The sequence below is a fragment of the Malus sylvestris genome, chromosome 11, assembly GCF_916048215.2.
Source record: "Malus sylvestris chromosome 11, drMalSylv7.2, whole genome shotgun sequence".
NCBI lineage: Eukaryota > Viridiplantae > Streptophyta > Magnoliopsida > Rosales > Rosaceae > Malus > Malus sylvestris.
The window spans coordinates 13,354,588-13,376,404 of NC_062270.1; the positions used below are offsets into that span (position 1 = coordinate 13,354,588).

A 21,817-nucleotide genomic window follows, 5' to 3' on the forward strand; every position below is an offset into this window, starting at 1 on the left:
AATATTAGAAGCAAGAAAAACTTATTGTTGTGAAGAAGGAACAAATGAAGTAGGAAGAACAAATAAGAAAGATGCAAGAGAGAAAACACGGGGAGGGTTTGAAATTGGAAGAACGAATAAGAAAAATGCAAGAGAGGAAGAAGAAAACATGGGGGAAAGTATATAAAGACCATTATTCTATCGCTTACAACGGACACCGGGTTTTAAAATATTTAAAAAAACTAAAATCTATGTCACTCATAACTGACTCAGGCTTTAAAATGTTTAAAAACAATAAGGACAAGTTTGTGTGGCGTTGAAATAAGGACAAGTTTGCGCCGGTTAAAACTGACGTGTCCCTGACAGTCGTAGCAGGCGACCTCGAAATAGGACAAGTTTGTGTCGGTTCAAACCGACGTGAGCCTGACATGTCAGTGCACTTGGATGTGGCGTCGAAATAAGGAAACTTTTGCGTCGGTTAAAACCGACTCCAACACTGAACTGAAAAAGCTCTTCCAGTCGTTTGCCCCTACACTTATACTTTATGTCACTTAAAAGCGACATCAGTATTTAAAAATATTAAAATGTATGTTTATGTTGGTTTAAAAGCGACACTAGTATTTTATGACGTTTATAAGAGACAGTAGATCCGATGTCATGTTCAGTTAGTGTCACAACTGTCTTGTCTGCCACTATATTAGATTAAACCGACACCATCCACTGACACTATAAGACCATTTTGTAATAGTGGCATAACAAGGGACATGGTTTTAAAGAATAAGGAGTTCTCGTACCATTACAAAAGGTTTAAGGAACGTTTGGGAATTGGTATAAGATATAGTTATCCCAATATTTATTTTTGACAAACTAGTAGATATTTACAATTCACCTACTATGTCACAAGAAAGTTCACTACTAAAAAGTTTGGGACTATAAAGACTTGTTTCATTCAGTTTCTTTTGAGCTTAACACAATCACAATGATACTAGTCACAACTAAGTATGGAACTCATCAAACAATTATGTCATCTTATCATTTATGTAAGTTGGACTTGTAACCTCTTTAAGGAGAGATAAATACTACTAGGCTAAAAGTTAGTTGGTGATGGGACCATGATTTTCCAAGGCAGAAGTAAGGCTGATTGAAATACAGTTACCTTAAAAGTTTGATCATAGACTCAATAGCTCCGAGCAGAGCTAGATCAGACGAAGTAGCGGTGCCACCATCACCTTGTTTGGGGGCAATAGGCGAAGTTCGAGCAGTTCTGCTGGTATGACCACGCTTGTTCCACAAAATATGAGATCTGATCCAGATGTGGAATCAATCAGATCATTCATATGTCTTGAAGTTCCTACAATTTAGAAATTGGTATGCACCGCAAGTAATCACAACTCCTAAGAGGGTGCAATATCTACTTCTAGATATCCTCTAGGATTCTCTTGACTTAGAACGATGATTCTATCCTAAAAATGTCACTCTTCCAACGTATAAATACATCCATCTAAGGTTTATCTTTGGTAATGCAATCTTTGTGTTCTAACTCTCTTGCCCATTACTTGAGTCTTAAAACTTATTTACTAACTTGATCGTCGGAGAGTCTTTGGCCGGCACACCCATCTCGCATCTTAAGCTTGTTCACAGTTATTCTTTGTTTTGCAATTTACTCAAATTCGTGCCTTCATCATCTGCGGCGATGTGCAAGTTTGGTTCCAATAATTGGTGCTTTCATTGAAAGTGAACTCATATATCTCTTAACCAGATCACTCTACAACAAACATGACTGCTGAAAATTTTTTTGAACGCCAATGTTAACCCTGTAACGGAAAACAATCCACTTTTTTATGCATCTGTTGTCCCAATGACAGGAAACCCACTGCCTGACACCTCTACCACTCCTGGAGCAGGTAACAACCCGCAAGAAAATCGTACATCATTGATCCAAACAGAGGTCCTTTGCGTGACGGCCAAATCACCAACATTGCTTCTAGAAGCAGGCTCCGAGCCCCATAGGACTCTCCCTCCCTGAATGCAACAGGGGCACTAAGAACGGAACCCGTCACTTGAGGTTCTATGAACCATAATCTTTTTATTAATATACTCTCATCCACCTATATTATTACACATAAAATCGTACATCACATGACACGTGTTCATGGTACACTTAAAACTTGTCTTCTACAATGGATATGTGATCAATTTGTCTTGATGGCATATGTGAAAATTATATTTGTCTCATAAAAAAATTGTCACTCGAAGGTTTGAATCCGGACTCAGTTGATTAAAGAGGAATGCCCTAACGACCAGACTATCCACAACTTACATGGAGCAGTAAAATGAAGTTGTCTAGGCATTTGACTAATCCTTTGGGGGAGTTAAACCAAACTGAAAACCTGGATGCATTGTTGCCTCGTGAGAGAAACTTTCATAAAATTGATTTACAATCACCATTGTACCTCGGGCCACTCATACAAGACCATGTTAAGAGAGTTTACTCATAACATTATATTAGTTATTAGTGACGTCATACTGCCAACTACTTTTTCTATGTAATTTCTTCTCCTAGGTTACATTGTCACAATTCGAAGGACAAACCAATTCCCTTTTTTTAGTACAGATTCCGTCGATTTTGAAAAGTTTGCTAATATGTGAAAGTGAATAAAAATATAAATAAAATAAAATAAAATAAGGAAAACTAATAAAAATGACTTTAAAACTTTGAATTTTAACGATAAAGATAAAATAAAGGGTAAAATGAATAGTATCATGATTGATTTTTTAGTGTAAAAATATGATTTTTCGTTAAAATGAACAGTACCGTAAGTTTTTTTTGTTAAAGTTCCCAATAAAATATGGTCACTGTTTGCTTCAAATTCTGGTGTTTAAACACTATTCACTTGTCACACAAAAGCCATTTACCAAATATAATGGAAAAGCATACCCATAATTTATAAACTAAGGTGTCTTATCAAGTTTTGTGCTTTTTTTCAATTATAATTACCTTTAACATAGTAAAGGCTTTTTCAGAAATTTGGATGAAACATTTTCTGCAGAATTTCTTTCCCATTTTGTACAAGTTGGTGGAAAAAGTAAAAACATGGTAAGACTGGTTTCTTACTCCCGCTTTCATCGCTGATTTACGATTCCCCGCGCTGGTTTGCTCAACAGTGACCCTCCACGCACCCATCCACATAGCCATATTGGGCATTAGGACTGACTGACTGACTGACTGACTAGTGACTGTCCCAGACACAGAGAGAGAGAGAGAGAGAGAGAGAGAGAGAGAGAGAGAGAGAGGAATTGGCCTTTGGGTTGGGTGGCCTTTTTGGCCTTTTGCCTTTTGTCCAACCTCCTCCAGTGAGGAAGAAAAGGAACAAACAACAGAAGAAAACAGTTCACCAAAAAAAAAAACCAACAGAAGAAAACAGTGACTTGAGCTCCTTGTTATAAGACCTAGAACCACCACCCAAAACCCCCACCTCTCCTCTATCTCTATCTCTCTCTCTCTCCCTCTCTCCCTCTCCCACATACACTTCACCTTTGGTTCCATTTCTTCATACCAGCATGAACAACCACCACAGCAGCAGCCCTCTTCTTAGCAGTTGGGCTTACTACTGCCAAGGAAAGGTACCAAAACAACAAAAAACAAACACAATTTTTGTAAATTTTCAGCTTCTTTGGAGCTTTCTGAACTTATAGTCTAATTTGCTCCTTGAATTTGCACAATGGGGTTTCTCCACAATTTCATTCCCAACTTTCAATTTTACATCTTTACTTGGGTTTTGGTGAGCTTCTCATTATGCAAATTTAAGCACGTCCCGAGCCCTCGGGCGGAGTGTCCTGCTAACCCGAGGGCTCGTGCTTAAATTTGCATAATGGGGTTTCTATTTCTAACAATTTGAGACCCAAAACCTCAAATTTTATTACTATTCTGAAATTTTTGCTAAAAATTTACAAATTTTTATAATCACACAGAGCATGGAAGAGTTGAGACAGTCCCTTTTGTACACAACCGTGGAGCTTGAGCAAACAAGAGCAGCAGTTCAAGAGGAGCTAAGAAAAAGAGATGATCAGATATCCCATCTCAAAGATCTGCTCCAAAAAGCCATCAGAGAAAGAGATGAAGCCCAAGGCAAGTGCCAAAGACTCCTCCTTGAAAAACTCCTCCAACAAACCCAGCAGCAGCAACACCAGCAAACCCAGCAGAATCAGCAAACAGCTCCTCTCTCTGGAATTTCAAGCATTGAAGACGAACCCAGAAGAGGAATCGACTCCAACAATGGCTTCTCCTCCTCAGATTGTGAAGAAAGCATTGTTTCTTCCCCAGTTATTGACCCAATTCAGCAAACCCAGCAGCTGCCACCACGACCATCTTTGCCACACCCATCAGTGGAGCTGCTGCCTGAGAAGCCGCTGCCTGAAAAGGGAAAGCTTTTGCAGGCTGTGATGAAAGCCGGTCCATTGCTTCAAACCCTACTTCTGGCAGGCCCTCTGCCGCAGTGGAGACACCCGCCGCCGCCGCTGGAGTCGTTTGAGATCCCCCCTGTGACCATTCCTTCACCACCACCTCAACCACCATTGCACACCCAGCTCCAGCACCAAGACTCCTCCAACGTTAACTGCGGCATAGTCAACAGAAAGAGAGTCCTCTGTGATGGCTCTGCCTCTCCTCCAGAGACCAAGTTCCAAAGGGTTGCCCTCCGCTGACTCTGCAGCTGCTGCTTCAGATTATTAGTATTAATCTATCCCTTATTTTTACAGTTTGATATTTTAAAAAATTAATACAACTAAAAGGTTAGTGAGGATGAAAACAAAACCATGAATTTCCAAAATTTCAATTGGGTTTTTGTGACTGATCCATCTAGCATTTGTACAGAGAGAGAGGTTTGTTTCCAGGTTAACTCAGTGAGAGAAGAAGGCAGTAAAAAATTCAGAGAGCTTTGTTTGTTTATTGGGGGTTTAAATTTGCCTATTTTCTTTTTAGTTATTCACATTCTATTTTGGTCCATAATGTGAAAGGGGACTCGGAATTTTATCCAAATTGTTGTGGGATGGAAAATGTGACACTGATTCTAGTTCAGTAAATTAAGTTGATTGTGTTTGTGTCTTGGTCGGACGGATAACGTGTTTCGGAAGCTCTGCCCCGGGATTTCTGTAGAGTGAGACGAGCAAATCAAACACTAAGATTGTAGGTGTGGAGTTGTTGTATTTTTGGAGAAGATGGGTGGTGTGGCCAACAACCAGAAAGGTTTAGAGCCCTGCTTGTCGGTTTGAGTGGAACCCAAAAATCAGAATCAGGATCTGCTACTGGTGTGATGTATGATTATATATATATACAACATATATATATATATATATATATATTTGGGGGGAAGCATGATTGTTCAAGTCCAATCCCCATGTTGAATTCTCTCAACATCAATATTTGTTTTCCCTCCTTTCTAGTTTAATTTTTAATTCTAAATTAACTAAAGCATTTTTTTTCTTCTAATCTGCACCCACTTACTTGGTTATACTTAATTTAGCTTAAGCCTTTATCTCTCAAAAGTGGAGCAAATGATTGCAGGTTAATCCTACTTGCCAATAGAATTTCATTACTAAAACACACTCAGTTGACTTTGCAGTTGCTAATTCATTGGTAATGAGCAATCAGGGCACAAGTTAAGTTCTCCCAAAACTTACGAGAGAAACTCAGTTGCAACGAGGTGTATACAATTTTTTTTCTTATCTCTCTTCTTACGTGTTGTGACTTGTAACAAGAGAGAGATGGAGAGAAAGAAGCATATGTATATTGATAAGGAAAGAACTTGGCTGTTGAAGAATTTAGCAGCCAATCCTACTTACAACCAATCCGGGATGGACACGTGTCTAAATTTTTTATTAAAAAATCAAAAAATCAAAACTTGAACACTTGTCCATCCCGGATTGGTTGTAAGCAGGACCGGCTGCTGAATTTACAGTAGCCAAGTTGTGTTCTAATACATCTTGTTGCAGCTAAAGTCGTTCCGCTAAATGAAGGTAGAAGCCCAGTTTAATATTCCAAGTGAAAATTGAGAGCCAAGTACAATATTTTCCATCAGTTGTGGCACCATCAAATGCTATTTAGGTAATATTAGTAAGTTTTGGTAGATAGAAGTTATGGACCAATTTTGGTTGTATGCAGCTCAAACAGCTGCAGTCCTTGTATTTATCTGACTTAAGCCACAAGTGAGTCAGGTGACAAGACATTAGGTTTTCAATTAGAAAACAACTCGACTTGCACATGGAGACATGTCGCATGTGACCTTCCAAACCAAAGCTCTCTAATATAGCAATTCCCCGGCCCATACTATTCTCTTGTAAAGTATGGTTTGTTGTTAAAATGATTACATTTCAATTAGGTTGTGTTTGGGCGAGAGATTTTCACTTCTTAGGTCCAGTTATAATTGAATGGATTACAAAATGTTAGGCTGAGGAGGTTAAGAACACTATGTATGAGCATTACAAGGGCATGCGAGAGGGATTTGCAACTAGCTTTTTTAAGTAGGAATTGACAAATTACTCACATATCTTTTGTAATGCTCATGGAGCATGTTTGTACCATATTTGACCAATCTCGAAACTACTGAGCACCAGTCAATGTTATACCGTCAAGGACCCAGAAGAGTTTCCTTCCAACCAGGAGGCCAATCACAACGCGACACGTGTCGACATCAGAAGCCAATCATAGCGCAACACGTGTCAACATCAGAAGCCAATCACAACACGACACGTGTCAATGTCCGAATGAAACTAGAAACTCTCTTCTATAAATAGAGATCATTCTCTTACAATATTTCCTAATGTCATTTGTACTAAATCATTCACTAGTACTCACTAAAGGAGAGCTTGAACTTATGTACTAGTGTAAACCCTTCACAATTAATGAGAACTCCTCTACTCTGTGGACGTAGCCAATCTGGGTGAACCACGTACATCTTGTGTTTGCTTCCTTGTCTCTATCCGTTTACTTACTTATCCACACTAGTGACCGGAGCAATCTAGCGAAGGTCACAAACTTAACACTTTCTGTTGTACTAAAATCCTCGCTAATTTTGTGCATCAATAGAGCACATTCTCAATACTTTAAAAACTTATTCCTGATGTAAATATTTGAGACATTTTAATTCAACCTAAATTGTGAGAATGAGATTTGTGAACTTTAGAATAGAAGGAGAGTATACTGATTTAGCAAACTTAACTAGATCAAGCCCATGAGTATTTTTTTAAGCGTACTTAGAAGACAACCATGTGGTGTTACTATTCTACTCAAAGTATAGCTTGTGGATTTGTTTTTTATTAATATATCTTAAAAGTTAGACATATCAACTATATCGTGTACTCTTATTAAAAACATAGAATAATACTTTATGTGATTTGTGTTTCGACTTATAACACGTAAATTAAGTGCTAATAAGTTCAAATTTGCACATTATACTTTTATTATTATACAGTTTAAAACTATATAAAACATGGGATTAAATTATATAGTAATGTAGTAGTGGTTTACAACTACAAGAAGAAAGTTCCTTGGAAGCCACAGTGATTGCAATTTTATTGCCCGTCGTTCGAGTCATCATCCAAATTTGAAAACGTAATGCCATAGGCTTTTCAAATCTACACCAATGATGTCATAATCCAAGAGTACTTCCACGTTCCAAGTACAATTGATAGCAATACCTTACCCAATAATAATACATACATAACAATAATTATGCGACTGTTTCAAATTTTCTTTTAATTGTACACATTTAACAAATAAAAACTAATGTGTATCAACGGTCGACAATAAACCACACTTGGAACAAAAGTCGAAAAAGCTAACATTTCGAGTAACAGAGAAGACTTAAGGACCAAACATTTCCACATCGATAATGCACTTGAAATCTTCACCGGAGATTGGTACCGGAGTTGAAGGGACTTGAAACTTTCACCGGCCAGCCCGAACCGTGCCCAACCCTACTAATAACTCGAAACAGGTAAAAGTTTCTGGAGGCAAATGTGAAAAACCCAGAACGAGTTAGAATATTTGGACCAAAAGGAAAAAAAAATCCAAATCCTGAAGCGGTGGCTGACTAAAATCATTGCTTGTTCAACACGGCAGAGGCTGAAGGAATGGAATATTCACTGGTTTGAGTGTGACCCTCTTGACCAACAGCTCATGGTTCAAAGGATTAGGACAAGACCTCCCTAATCTTAATCCTAATTCCATCCCTTCAAACTGGAAGCATCTCTGTCACATCCCCTTCTTCTCCCTTGTTATCATTACATCTTAGAACTAGGACTTCTAAACCATTCTATACCTTACATTACCCTTCTTTTGGGGTTTGAAGATTTGATGCAGCCATGTACTCAAGTAACATGGCGGAATCGTGTTTTTAGGCGCAATGTGTTGAAAAGGATGTAGACAAGCACACAAGACAGCTGTGTTTATGCTATTATGAAAGAAATATGCTAGGGACAGTTGCCAAGGCGTGCGACAATGTTTGTGCACAATATGATCAGCAGCCCAATATAAAATTCTCAATGTTTTGACTCCTCTATATGTAGCCATTGGCACCAGACTTTGGTTGAAAGCACCCAAGGATGGCAATCCATCATGTAACGCTTAAACTCTATCGGCCTAAATTTTAAAAATTCACATTGAGATACTCACATGGGCGGTATCAACATGACTGCAGCTTTCTTTACACAGAAGACATCTCCAGATATGTGTGAAATGATGACGATTTGTTCCCTAATCATCTCTGTTGTCATTTTGGTTGTTTGAATGGTTGATGGCTTGAGCATTATACAACTCGGCTACCTGAACTTAGAACAAGTGTGTGAGAACAGATACACATCAATATTGTACAATTTTGTGTTTCAAATTAACTTTCTTCACCTGTTCAGACGATGTGGCTTGCTCTGGAGGTTTATCTTCCCGAACACGAATTAGACGTGGAAAGCGGAGAGAGATACCCTGATCTCACGTGCACATAGAATTAGATGAAGAAAACACATCATCTAATTCACATTTCACAAAGTAATAGCAAATATTGACAAGTAAAAGAAAATAAAATCCAGTTAACCTTATTAGCATCCACTATGCCAACTGCAGCACGATGAACGGGGCTAATAGTCAGGTCCGCAGCTTTCACCTCCCAAACCTGAGAAAAGAAAAAAAAAACCTAGATGTTCAGGAATGCATACCTATTAAAATTGCGGCACAAATTTTTTTATTATTAATGCCAAAATGTTCTTTCTTTTTATGGTTGAAATACCTAGATTCTCAGTAGATAACAAGAATATTCTACCTAAATATTAAGAAAAAGGATAATTAATTTCTGCATGCATCTGTAAAGGTGAAAATGCCACAAACTCAATCACCACATCCTTTTGAGGCTAAAAGAAAAAAAGGCAATTCTTGTAAGTTTGAAAAGAGCATCATTCCATGAATTTTGATAGTAACTTTTACTTGTATCAAAAACAGGATCAATCTAGTCTATTGTATTGGTTTGCTCAAAGATCTATCTGTACAGCTTAAGAATCCAAACTACTGGTCGGATCAAATACGGTCCAGGATGTGTATGAAGGAGCAAAGACTGTAGTAAGAACTCATGAAGGACAAACCGAAAGCTTTCCCATAACTGTAGGATTACATCAAGGCTCATCCTTAAGTCCTTACCTTTTTGCGTTGGTAATGGATGAGTTAACAGGACATATTCAAGATGATATTCCTTGGTGTATGCTTTTCGCAGACGATATAGTGTTGATAGATGAAACTCAGGAAGGGGTAAATGCAAAGCTTAACCTTTGGAGAGAAGTGTTGGAATCTAAAGGTCTTCGCCTAAGCCGATCAAAGACAGAATATATGGAGTGCAAGTTCAGTGCAAATGGAGGCCAAAATGAGTTAGGGGTGAGGATCGGAGATCAAGAAATACCAAAGAGCGACCGTTTTCGTTACCTAGGATCTATCTTGCAAAAGAACGGAGAATTAGATGGAGATCTCAACCATAGAATACAAGCTGGATGGATGAAGTGGAAGAGTGCATCCGGCGTGTTGTGTGACCGCCGTATGCCACTGAAGCTCAAGGGAAAATTTTATAGGACGGCAATAAGGCCGGCGATGCTGTATGGCACAGAATGTTGGGCGGTGAAGCATCAACACGTACACAAAATGGGTGTAGCGGAGATGAGGATGCTTCGTTGGATGTGTGGGCACACGAGAAAGGATAAGATTAGGAATGAGGATATCCGGGGTAAAGTAGGAGTAGCCGAAATTGAAGGAAAGATGAGAGAAAATCGGTTACGGTGGTTTGGACATGTGCAAAGAAGGCCTACTGACGCTCCGATTAGAAGATGCGACTGTAGGACAGAGGTTCAGGGCCGAAGGGGTAGAGGAAGACCTAGGAAAACTTTGGAAGAGACCCTAAGAAAAGACTTAGAGTACTTGGATCTAACGGAGGACATGACACAGGACATAACACAATGGCGTTCTAAGATTCATATAGCCGATCCCACTCAGTGACTTGGATTTTCCAAGTCTCCAACTGAGAAGTTTTCCTCACTCGGGAAATTAAGGGAACACTACCTCAACCTACATGCTCCACTCACAAAGCTTCAACATACAAGCTTCAACAAAAGAAAATTCAAAGAACTTAGCGAAGAAGGATTTGGTGTATTTAACACAATACGTTGAAATGAAGGAAAGCTTATTTATTGATATCCCCGATAAGTTACAAATATGTACATATACTTGAGTCAAAATAAACAAACAAGAGGGAGCCTTCACAAAGGTTGCTTAGGAGAAGTCTCAGCAGTCGGTAGAGCCCCAGAAAGAGAAGGCACCGGAGGGGGATCATTCGGAGCCTCAGTACTGGACAAAACCCTAGAAGGAGGAGGCATCAGAGGTTGATCATTTGGAGCTTCATTACGCGGTACAGTCCCAGAAGACGAAGGCAATAAATGCCTTTGAAACAAACCCACAAATCTCTGATGATCAAGTAAAACCTGACCATCAGATTCCTTCATCTGGTCAAGCTTCCTCTTCATGTTTGTAGCATAGTCATGTGCGAGCCGGTGCAACTGTTTATTCTCATGCTTGAGCTCTCTAATCTCCTGTTTAAGACTCATCACTTCAGCCGCCAATGATTCAACTTGGCGGGTTCGAGCAAATAGGCGTTGGGCCATATTAGACATAGAACCTGCACACTGAACACTGAGAGCCAGAGAATCCTTAACAGCCAACTCATCAGACCGTTTAGAAAGTAGTCTGTTATCTTTGGGAGTGAGAAGGTTCCTGGCCACTACCGCAACGGTCATATCATTCTTCATCACGGAATCCCCAACGGTAAGAGGACCAGTAGGGGAGACGAAGGATGGGCGCCATATGTTGTCTGGAGAAGGCGGGGCTGCCTCTTCAACAAGGTTCAAGTCAAAACGACGGTCGGAGGGGCCAGACATTTTCAAAGGTGTTGAAGAGAGAAGAGGTCGGACAAATCAAGATCTTAGAAGTGCAAGAATGGAGCTTCTACTGGTGGATATTCAAGTGTGCTTTGGAACTTAATGTCAGCCCCTATAAAAATCTGCACTCGACGAAGCTTCAGAAATCGAAGAGGCGCCTGCTCAGAAATCGAAGAGGCGTTTGCTTTCTCAAAAGCTGGGCTGCTCAGAGACCACGAGGGTCGATCTCAGAAATCGAAGAGGCGTTTGTTTTCTCAAAAGCTGGGCTGCTCAAAGACCACGAAGGCCGATATCAGAAATCGAAGAGGCTTGCTTTCTCAAAAGCTGGGCTGCTAAGAGACCACGAAGGCCGATCTCAGAAATCGAAGAGGCACCTACTTTTCCAGCCTGGTCAGCACCTGTCACACGCACACTCAGCTTTGCGGAAATTATGGGTATTCTGTCGAAGATTTCTGGCGAAGTAGAAAGCACATGAATCGTACTGTTCAATCACCCACTTCCCATACGCAACAGTAACTCATGGGTACCACAGATAACTTTGCCAAAGTTCTCTGACAAAGTTGAGACACGTGAAGCTTGCAGCTCCCGCTACATTGCTCTGACCAAGAAGGGTAAAAGAATTGCAAAGAAACAACACTAACAAAGTTTAGACACATAAATTTTGAAGGTCTGGCTACCATATTATTACCCATAAGGGTAAAGGAACAGTACCACTGCTGGATAATTGGAAAGTCCCGGTGTGTGAACCTCTGTGCTTCGTGGCAAGGTAGACTAGCAAACATGCCAACCTTTACTCACATTCAAGAAAACACTCCCAACAGGATTGCTTGCTCCAAAATCGAAGAGGCACCGCCCTCCGAATCTCGAGAGCCAGACTCCCAACATGATTACTTTCTCAAAAATCGAAGAGAGGGTAAAGGAACAGTACCACTGCTGGATAATTGGAAAGTCCCTGTGTGTCAACCTTTGTGCTTCGTGGCAAGGTAGACTAGCAAACATGCCCAACCTTTACTCACATTCGAGAAAACACTCCCAACAAGATTGCTTGCTCCAAAATCGAAGAGGCAACGCCCTCCGAATCTCGAGAGCCAGACTCCCAACATGATTACTTTCTCAAAAATCGAAGAGAGGGTAAAGGAACAGTACCACTGCTGGATAATTGGAAAGTCTTTGTGTGTCAACCTCTGTGCTTCGTGGCAAGGTAGACTAGCAAACATGCCCAACCTTTACTCACATTCGAGAAAACACAAAAAAACAAGATTGCTTGCTCCAAAATCGAAGAGGCACCGCCCTCCGAATCTCGAGAGCCAGACTCCCAACATGATTACTTTCTCAAAAATCGAAGAGACACCGCTCTCCGAATCTCGAGAGCCAGACCCCCAGCAGGATTGCTTTCTCAAAAATCGAAGAGGCATCGTTCTCCGAATCTCGAGAGCCAGATCCCCGACAGGATTGCTTGTTCGAAAACCGAAGAGGCACCACTTTCCCAACTTCAAGAGTTGGATCTCCTTGGATAAAGCTTGTCTGTAATCTTCACACGCAACATCAGCTTTCCAGATACCACAGACCACTTTTTCAAAGTGCTCTGACAGAGTTAAAACATGTGAAGCTGGCAGCTCCCACTACCGTGTTATGACCAAGCAGGGTAAAGGAATAGCATTATTACTTGATGTTAGGGAGACTCCTATATATGTCGACCTCCATCCCTAACGGACAGGCAGACCTGCAAAAATGCTCAACCCTTTCTCTTATCTGAGAGGGCATTCCCAACGAAGCCTTTCGAAATATTCAGCTTTCTTTCCCCCCGATAATACCTCTGTAAACAAGCTATACTAGAGCAAGAATATCTCATATCATCAGGGTTAAAAGCAAGAGTATCCCATATCATGCTTTTTCCCTGTCTTTTCCTTTGGCCTTGTTCTTACCTGCAAGACAAGGAGAACGAGAGCAATCAGTCAGCACTTGGAATCAAGTTTCCAGCCAGGAACTGATTGCCTGGAACCCCTTACCTGATTACTTACCTGGCATCGCTCTCGAGTACTCATCTTCAACATCTTATGCTTCCAGGGAAGATACCGCATTTGCCTGAGGAACAGATAGGGCAAGTGAGAAGGATACAAGGAAGCATGTGGAGACAAGCGTAACAGCACACGTGCCGATACATCCACTACTCTGTCAAAAGCAAAAGTATCCCATATCAGCAGGGTCGAACGTACTCTAGATTTGATGGACTTGTTTTGACCCTCAAATTCTTCAGTCGGCCTTATACTCTGGAGGAAACCAGAAAACCCTGCAGCCCGGTTCAAGAATAAGCCTGTGGAAAGTTACTTCTTCAAAAGCAAAAGTATCCCATATCATCTCTTCTCATTTTTCTTCTCTTTATCCTTCATGCTGCCTGCAAGATAGGGAGAATGTGAACAATCAGCTGGAGCTCTGATTGCTTACCTTGTCTGTCACCTCTTTCAGCAGATCCCCTAGCCCGGCGACTTGGGGGACTCCTACTACATGGTTTGTATCGCGCTTGACCAAGCCTGAAACTACAAGTAAGCTTCAAGTGAAATTGATACATTACCTTGTGCATCTCCACCAGTTACAGATACCACCCCTGGATGGAGGAAGAGTACTTCCAGAGAAGATGTCACATCTACCTATGAGATAGATAAGGCAAGTCAAGACGATACCACACTCCGGTACTTAGAAGTTTCATGGTTACGAGATCATTCTCCCACAATATTTCCTAATGTCATTTGTACTAAATCATTCACTTGTACTCACTAAAGGAGAACTTGAACCTATGTACTTGTGTAAACCCTTCACAATTAATGAGAACTCCTCTATTCCATGGACGTAGCCAATCTGGGTGAACCACGTACATCTTGTGTTTGCTTTCCTAATTATATCCATTTATATACTTATCCATACTAATGACCGGAGCAATCTAGCAAAGATCACAAAAAGTGACCGTTTTCGCTACCTAGGATCTATCTTGCAAGAGAACGGAGAATTAGATGGAGATCTCAACCATAGAATACAAGCTGGATGGATGAAGTGTAAGAGTGCATCCGGCGTGTTGTGTGACCGTCGTAGGCCACTGAAGCTCAAGAGAAAATTTTATAGGACGGCAATAAGGCCAGCGATGTTGTATGGCACAGAATGTTGGGCGGTGAAGCGTCAACACGTACACAAAATGGGTGTAGCGGAGATGAGGATGCTTCGTGGGATGTATGGGCACACGATAAAGGATAAGATTGGGAATGAGGATATCCGAGGTAAAGTAGGAGTAGCCAAAATTGAAGGAAATATGAGAGAAAATCGGTTCCGGTGGTTTGGACATGTGCAAAGAAGGCCTACTGACGCTCCGGTTCGAAAATGTGACTACGGGACAGAGGTTCAGGGCCGAAGGGGTAGAAGAAGACCTAGGAAAACTTTGGAAGAGACCCTAAGAAAAGACTTGAGTACTTGGATCTAACGGAGGACATGACACAAAACCGAGCGCAATGGCGTTCTAGGATTCATATAGCCGACCCCACTTAGTGGGAAAAGGCTTTGTTGTTGTTGTTGTTGTATCTGTAAAGGTGAAAATGCCACAAACTCAATCACCACATCCTTTTGAGGCTAAAAGAAAAAAAGGCAATTCTTGTAAGTTTGAAAAGAGCATCATTCCATGAATTTTGATAGTAACTTTTACTTGTATCAAAAACAGGATCAATCTAGTCTATTGTATTGGTTTGCTCAAAGATCTATCTGTACAGCTTAAGAATCCAAACTACTGGTCGGATCAAATACGGTCCAGGATGTGCTTCAACAACCAGACTGGGGGTGACTCATGCATCTTTAAGTCTCACTATTCTGGCCAAGTTGAAAACGTGGGCTAAATAAGCCCTACTTCTCTCTTTGTCAACACTAATGACGAGAGCGCTACTGGTTTCTTCTACCTCTTATAGCTGATGGAGGTGTACAGGTGTAGCATTAAGTGATAATTGGGACTGGTGTCAGATCTGGGAAATCTTTTATAATATTACATGTTTTTTTACAGCTAAATATGGGAGAAAAATAAATCCAAGCCAAGCAAATATTCCTAAAGTAGTCCAAGCCAAGAAAATCCTGTATATCAAACATGCCCTTAATGTGCAAAATGAACTCAGCAACACAATCGAAGTGCCGAGGGAGTTCTATCACAAAGGTATATGCACAGAACAAAAAGGCAATGATTATTACCTCTGAGGGATCAAACCATACATCTGGATTCAATGAATCAGAATACCTATAATATGGCTGGAATTGACAAGAACACAAAATTAGCAAGAGAATCCAAAGAACAAAATACATAAAAATCAGACTGAAAGAAGGAATCATAGACCTTAGGTTTGGGTATCATTTTCGTAAGGAGACTGGCAGAGCGTTCTTCAAGCATTGCTTCGGTGAGTCCGGTGCCTGTATAGCATCAAGATATACAGCAGACCGATCAGTAATAGGTACAACAGATTTGGAAATCACTGAAAAGGTTGCAAACATGTACATAACAAATTGCACTGACCTACTTTACAAATGCTTTGAAACTCTTCATTATTGCTATCATAACAAGCGAGGAGGAATGCACCATAGACACCTAAGGAAGACCAAGATCATGATATCAGCTCCACCTTGTCTTTCAACTTAAGAATAAGATGATGATAGTTTAAAGAAGAAGAATATTGGATCACCGATACACTGAAGATAAAACTAATAGATGTAAATTGACTGGAAACTTTTAAAGGGTGTTGCCTTTACGTGGAAGAAAAATGGAAGAATTTTTAATTATTAAATCCAGAAAGAAACATTTCAACAGAAAGTGCCTGTTCATTCAACTGAAAATGCTGTTTCATTACAGTTACCTGTACGTTTTCCCCGGCCATGGAAAGCAGCAATAGGTACCAAGTCTAGTGAGTCCCCAATACTGAACGGCATAGCAAACGAATAAATAGAAAATTCACAAAGCTTTATCAGGATTACTAAAATGGAAAATGCTAATTGTATCACTCACCTGTCCATGTAATCTTTCTTCAATTTCAGCCAGTTAAGTGACCGCTTTGAAGGCTCGTAGGTAGCATCTTTGTTCAATGTTTTAATAATTAAACCCTCGGAACTGCAATCCAGGATGAAGGAATAACGTAAGAAGGGCATAGCTTAATGAGAACAAACTTATACAGGTAAGGTAAATTGGGATGCAATGCAAGTGAAAGGCCAAACCACAATTAAAGTAAATACTAAGACAGAAATTCATAAATGAATTAGTAGTACTATTTTCCACCTTCATGAAATGTATTTGTGCACAATTTGCAACCCTAGTGTGATTCAAATCCAATGTCAGCACATTTACGAAATTTGAATTACTTTATTTAATTTAATATCCATTTTCCCCCTGAAAAGTCAAAAGAACAAAGTGAATACCTTGAACTGACAGCAGCATCAAGAAACTTTTGTATTTCATCTATATCATTTGATGTTAAGGCTGTGGCAAACTGAAAAAATCCAGCTTCTTCCACAAAAGAGTCATACAGACACTGCACAAGGCAACAACAGACTCGGGTGTAAGAAAATATTATTACTTTCTGGTGTAAAAGAAATAGTAAATTTTGACATCAATTCGTTTTACTCTACTAAATTTCGATATGCAGGACTTGGATATTAGTTATTAATTTCCAGAGAAGCCCAATTGCTTCCATCCAAAACAGAAATAACCGTAAATTGTAAACTTAATTGAGAAGAAAGAAAAAGTTATACCTCTCTACGAACTTTCAGTTGTTCCTGAATAAGTGGTCGGCCATTAAGATACAACATATCAAAAGAAAATATGCAGACTTCAACCTTGATATCACTCACGCTCACATTTTTACGAGGTCTAGTGCTGAGTACCTGAAACGATAATATCTCGTTAAGTCTTTTAGATAGAAAAATAAAAAAGCATTCAGAAAACATTATGATATTTATGCATCATCATTAGTGAAGCCAGAACAGGAGTAAATAGCCATATATATGCTTTATCATTATGTGAAGGAGGTGTAGAACAAGGGTCAAAATTTGAGGGTAACTGCTGCTCTTCCGTAAGTGCTTTACTCAAAATGTTTTGAATTACATTTGAGAAGATTTCTGGGACAAAAACAAATATGGAGTGAGCCAAACTCCTATAGGTGGGTAGGAAACCATCATGAAGAGCACCAAGAATAAAATCTGGACTGCGGTGAGGAAATAAATTACCTGGAAGGGCAGAATTTTCTGTTTTTCACGGTCGTAAGCAACAATTTCGCAATCCAAAACAAATGATGTTACAGATGACTTCTTTAACCTGCAAGCTGACAGAAAACATTAGTAGATAAAAATTTAGGAGCACAATTAACATTCTGGATAACATGAAGTTGCAACCATAGAGCTCTTTCATGATAAAAAACTAACTTTTCACAACTAAACTAGTGAAATACAGGTCGGAAAAATTCAAAACGCATACCACCAGACCACAGACATTAAGTCAAGCATCAATTTGTGTAACGTAACAGATGCCACATCACCCTAAATTTATTAAGTCTAACTTTTCAGAAATATTATTTACCTAAATTTATATGACATTAGTTACATTAGTAGTGACGTAGTCATAGAAGACAGATTCCCAAAGAAATTTGAAAATAATCAGTTTATATCACGAGAGAAGACAAACTTTTGGATTTAATTCTAGAGTAACAAACTCCCCACGTATTCTCACACCTAAGTTCAATATGCAATATCATACAACCAAGACAGAAGCGTACCTCGACACTGCAACAACAACATCAGGGTACTTTCCAGTGTTTCTTTCAGCATTTCGACTGTATATCTCAACCGAACCATTTTCCATGAAATGTATCTGTAAGAAATGGGGACGTTATTGTAACCAGAAAAAAAGGAAAAAAAAGAAAAAGGAAGCACACGATGGCACACAACATATCACAAAGCAAACAACATTACATGCTGGAATTAACAAGATGGTATCACCTGGGCACGTTCTCCATCATACTTGTATTCACATGTGTATTCTGTATCCTGAAACTTCTGTACAATCTCAGATACCCCTTTAGTTGGTTTTGCTAGCATAGGTCCAACTGGGACACCCAAAGTAAAGTTGCATATCTCTGGAAGATTCCACACGTCACCACTTAAAAGGGCAGGGACGATTTTATCGTAATCAGGAAGCAGAGAGTACACTTGCTTAACTATTTTTGCAGCCTGACCAGTCAAAATTTTAGAGAACGTATTACAAGATAGAACTAAAGACCATCAACAAAAGATCAGTTCAGCTTGTAGCTGATTGGAAATACTTATATTTTCATAAAATCAAGCATACTTGTATTATAGCCAAAATCAAGACACCAAAGGATCATTTGATCTAACAAACTTTGATGGCATGAAGATTCTCTAGAACTGCATCATTTGATCTAACAAACCTAAACTCACCTCTTCTAGAGGACTCTGAATATGAGGAGGTGGTGTAGAATTTTTTTCAGTATACACTGCAGCTTGTCCCAATGCAGCTAAAAGAGTCTGCTCTGCCAATCCAATTCGCAACTTTGTCTACAAGACAAAGCACTTAAACCTTACAGTGGGCTAAAAGGAGTCAACAACTGAAAACTACTCTGTGACCGAATTGCAACCTGAAGCAAACGGATCAGATATAAGGGTTCACGGTCAGTAGCAGCAACAAGAAGTGCCTTGATATGGTTTTTTTTCCTCTCCTGACTATCCTTCCCAGATTCCTGTTAAATTTCAAAAGCAAGGGTAAGTTAATTACAAGAAAAATATCCTATAATATAAAAATTTAACCCCTCCGCAGAAGCTTCGTATCTTATCCACCAGTAATGGTAAAATTACCAAAGAGAAAAAAGTTCACCAGCTAACTGCATCCCGTACAGTATAATATTATTTTGGTCAAACTAGAAGGAACATAATTTAACCCCTTTTAGCTTTCATAATTCATAATATACAATAATCGTCCTTTTGTTTCTAGTTCTAGCTAAAAAGAAAATTTCCAAACAAAAAGTTCTTTTGAGAAGAAACATAAAGGCAGTGTCAAGGGCAGTGGACTTTGATCACCACCAAATTTACACTCACACATTGTTTTGAAAATGTGATAACTTATCAACAGAATCCATATAAGGTAATAGTACTCGAAAAGGCCAAAAAAAAATCAATTGAGAAAAAAAATTGTACTTATCAACTCCGGGCCCCTACATAAAGCAGCTCATGGCAAGACAAGAAGAGGCATCAAGATCAATATATCAAAGTATTAAAGTGTCGGAGGTTAGGTTTGGAAATATGAAGATAGATCACCTTAGCAAGTTGACGAAATGTACTGAAAACCTTGGTGACTGTTAATGCATCAGGCTTGTGCATCGTAGATTGAGAAGAACGGTTTCCATTTGCAACACGACCCAGATCTCCCCTTTCCTATAAATTTGAACCTCATTTATCAGTAAAGAATTTTAAACAACACCAAAAAATCCCACACAACTCGCCTTGATGTAATGACACAAATCAACTATGTCGGGCAAAGATTTATGACTTTTCGGTTCTTTAACCTTCCCACACTATATCATGAACTAGATTGCACATACATTATAAACAACAACCCAATTAATGATAAAAACACACTTTTTTTAGGGTAATGATGAAAACTCACACTTGATCACACAAAATCGATAGACGATTCAAGATTAAATGGAAACACAAAACCCACATTGGTAATACCTTGTATTGCTTCTTCACATGCGCTTCAGTCCTCCCACAGGCCTCTGCAAGCGCCTTAATAATCGAACCGTCGCCAATTCCAAGCTCCAAACCCTCATGCGCTGGCGCAATCCTATTGGCCGCAAGATAGATCATAGGCACCAAATCCTCAGGCGTGGTGTACATTACAGTTCTCAACATGTTACAAACAATATCCGTGATCACAATCCGACCTGTCTCTTTGTCAATCAAATCGAAAACCAAACAAACAAACACAAAAGGAATCCTCTCGCCCTGGCCCCAATTCGCCACCAATTTAGGGTCAAATTCCCTGCCTTTCTTCTTCAATAGCGGCATTCGGCTTTTCAATTCCTCCGTCCGCTCCTCGGCACCCGCCGCCACACACACTTTCTTCCCTGCCGGAACTACCTCGCTGCTGCCACAGCTCGGAGATTCTGGGTCTTGGGTTGTGCCGGCACTTTCGTGCGCAGATAGCAATTGGGGTTTTTCGATAGGATTAGTGGAGTCTAGGGTTTTTCGCTTCTTGAGGGAAGAAGGCTGGAGCTTTTTCTTGGCGGCGGAGGCGCGGGCGCCGGACATGAGTACGTCGAAGGCGGAGGGGTGGGAGGACATGGCGCGAAGATTAGGGCTTTGGGGGGAGAGGGAAATGAGAGGAAGAGAAGATGGTTTAGGGCGGAAGAGGGAGATGGGCTTGTGTAGACGGCGGCGAGAGCGGAGACAAAGACATTTAGGACTTGGGAAAGTGAGGGGGTGAGACTCAAGAGATAAATGGCGGGAAATCTCGTTGAGGCGTCTAACTAACTATCAAGAACACAAGAATGTATTTAATTTATTCTCGTAATTGTTATTGGCAGTCCAAACGTCATAATCGATTATTTAGAAAATAATACTAGTTCTAAAAGTATTGATTTCTTTGGAGTTTAACTGTTTTTAGTTGAATATTATAAGGATAATGATTGATCTTGTCAATCAAGATTCAAATGAAATATGGTGAAATAAATATTAAAACAATGTGTAACCCTCAATTTATAAAAAATAAAAAAAATGATCATCAAATTGTCAACCTCGAAAAATCGACAATCTCATAAGTTTGGTTGTTTTTTTCGGATTTTTTATTTGCTTGCCGACCTCTAGTTTTCACACTATATATAAGTCTAGTCTTGTAATTCAATAGAGTTATGTTGAATTTAGTGTGATAAAGTGTGATGAATTTGCTACAATTGCGAGTTTCGTTTTCGTTTTGGTTTTGTGGCGTGCTCTATACGGGTGGGTTCGGTTCATTTCGGTTCGGTTTTTGGCCGAAACTGAAAACCAAACCGAAGTTACTGTTCGGTTCGGTTCGGTTCGATTTTTCTTCGGTTTTTTTCAGTTCGGTTTTTTTCGGTTTCGGTTTCAGTTCGGTTCGGTTTTTTCCATTTTTTTTTAAATATGGATATTGGTAAATTAGCCCAAAAGGGGACTGCCATATTAGCCCAAAAGACCCAACAAACAGTAAAGGCCCAGGCCATAAAATACAAACAAGAAAATAAAAAATAAAACTAGGCTTCCATTGAAGCACCCGCCGGCGAGCATCCTTACTAGCACAAACCCTCGCCACCAACCAACCGACGCCTCGCCGATTGCA

General features: G+C 39.8%; 2 protein-coding genes across 5 annotated transcripts; one reads left to right on the plus strand and one right to left on the minus strand.

The window, feature by feature from the left end:
- Nucleotides 1-3,408: 3,408 nt before the first annotated feature.
- LOC126591110 (uncharacterized) lies at nt 3,409-5,077 on the plus strand. Its single transcript, XM_050256676.1, has 2 exons — nt 3,409-3,603; nt 3,952-5,077. The coding sequence occupies exons 1-2, from the start codon at nt 3,541-3,543 to the stop codon at nt 4,681-4,683; spliced, it is 795 nt and encodes a 264-aa protein (XP_050112633.1). The 5' UTR covers nt 3,409-3,540; the 3' UTR covers nt 4,684-5,077.
- Nucleotides 5,078-7,600: 2,523 nt separating this feature from the next.
- Nucleotides 7,601-20,992, minus strand: LOC126588919 (DNA ligase 1-like). Of its 4 annotated transcripts, XM_050254081.1 has the most exons (19): nt 20,194-20,992; nt 19,777-19,893; nt 19,101-19,202; nt 18,904-19,020; nt 18,445-18,675; nt 18,222-18,316; nt 17,677-17,764; nt 17,203-17,334; nt 16,870-16,982; nt 16,463-16,564; nt 16,314-16,375; nt 15,977-16,048; nt 15,800-15,873; nt 15,658-15,714; nt 9,066-9,143; nt 8,879-8,956; nt 8,700-8,800; nt 8,651-8,666; nt 7,601-7,983 (listed from the first exon to the last, which is right to left on the minus strand). In XM_050254081.1, the coding sequence occupies exons 1-17, from the start codon at nt 20,803-20,805 to the stop codon at nt 8,732-8,734; spliced, it is 2,199 nt and encodes a 732-aa protein (XP_050110038.1). In that variant the 5' UTR covers nt 20,806-20,992; the 3' UTR covers nt 7,601-7,983; nt 8,651-8,666; nt 8,700-8,731. The 4 variants fall into 4 exon arrangements, 3 of the variants coding, with proteins under 3 accessions (XP_050110038.1, XP_050110037.1, XP_050110036.1); XR_007611667.1 differs by having other exon boundaries at nt 8,651-8,800; XM_050254080.1 differs by having other exon boundaries at nt 7,601-8,666.
- Between the last annotated feature and the right edge of the window lie 825 nt (nt 20,993-21,817).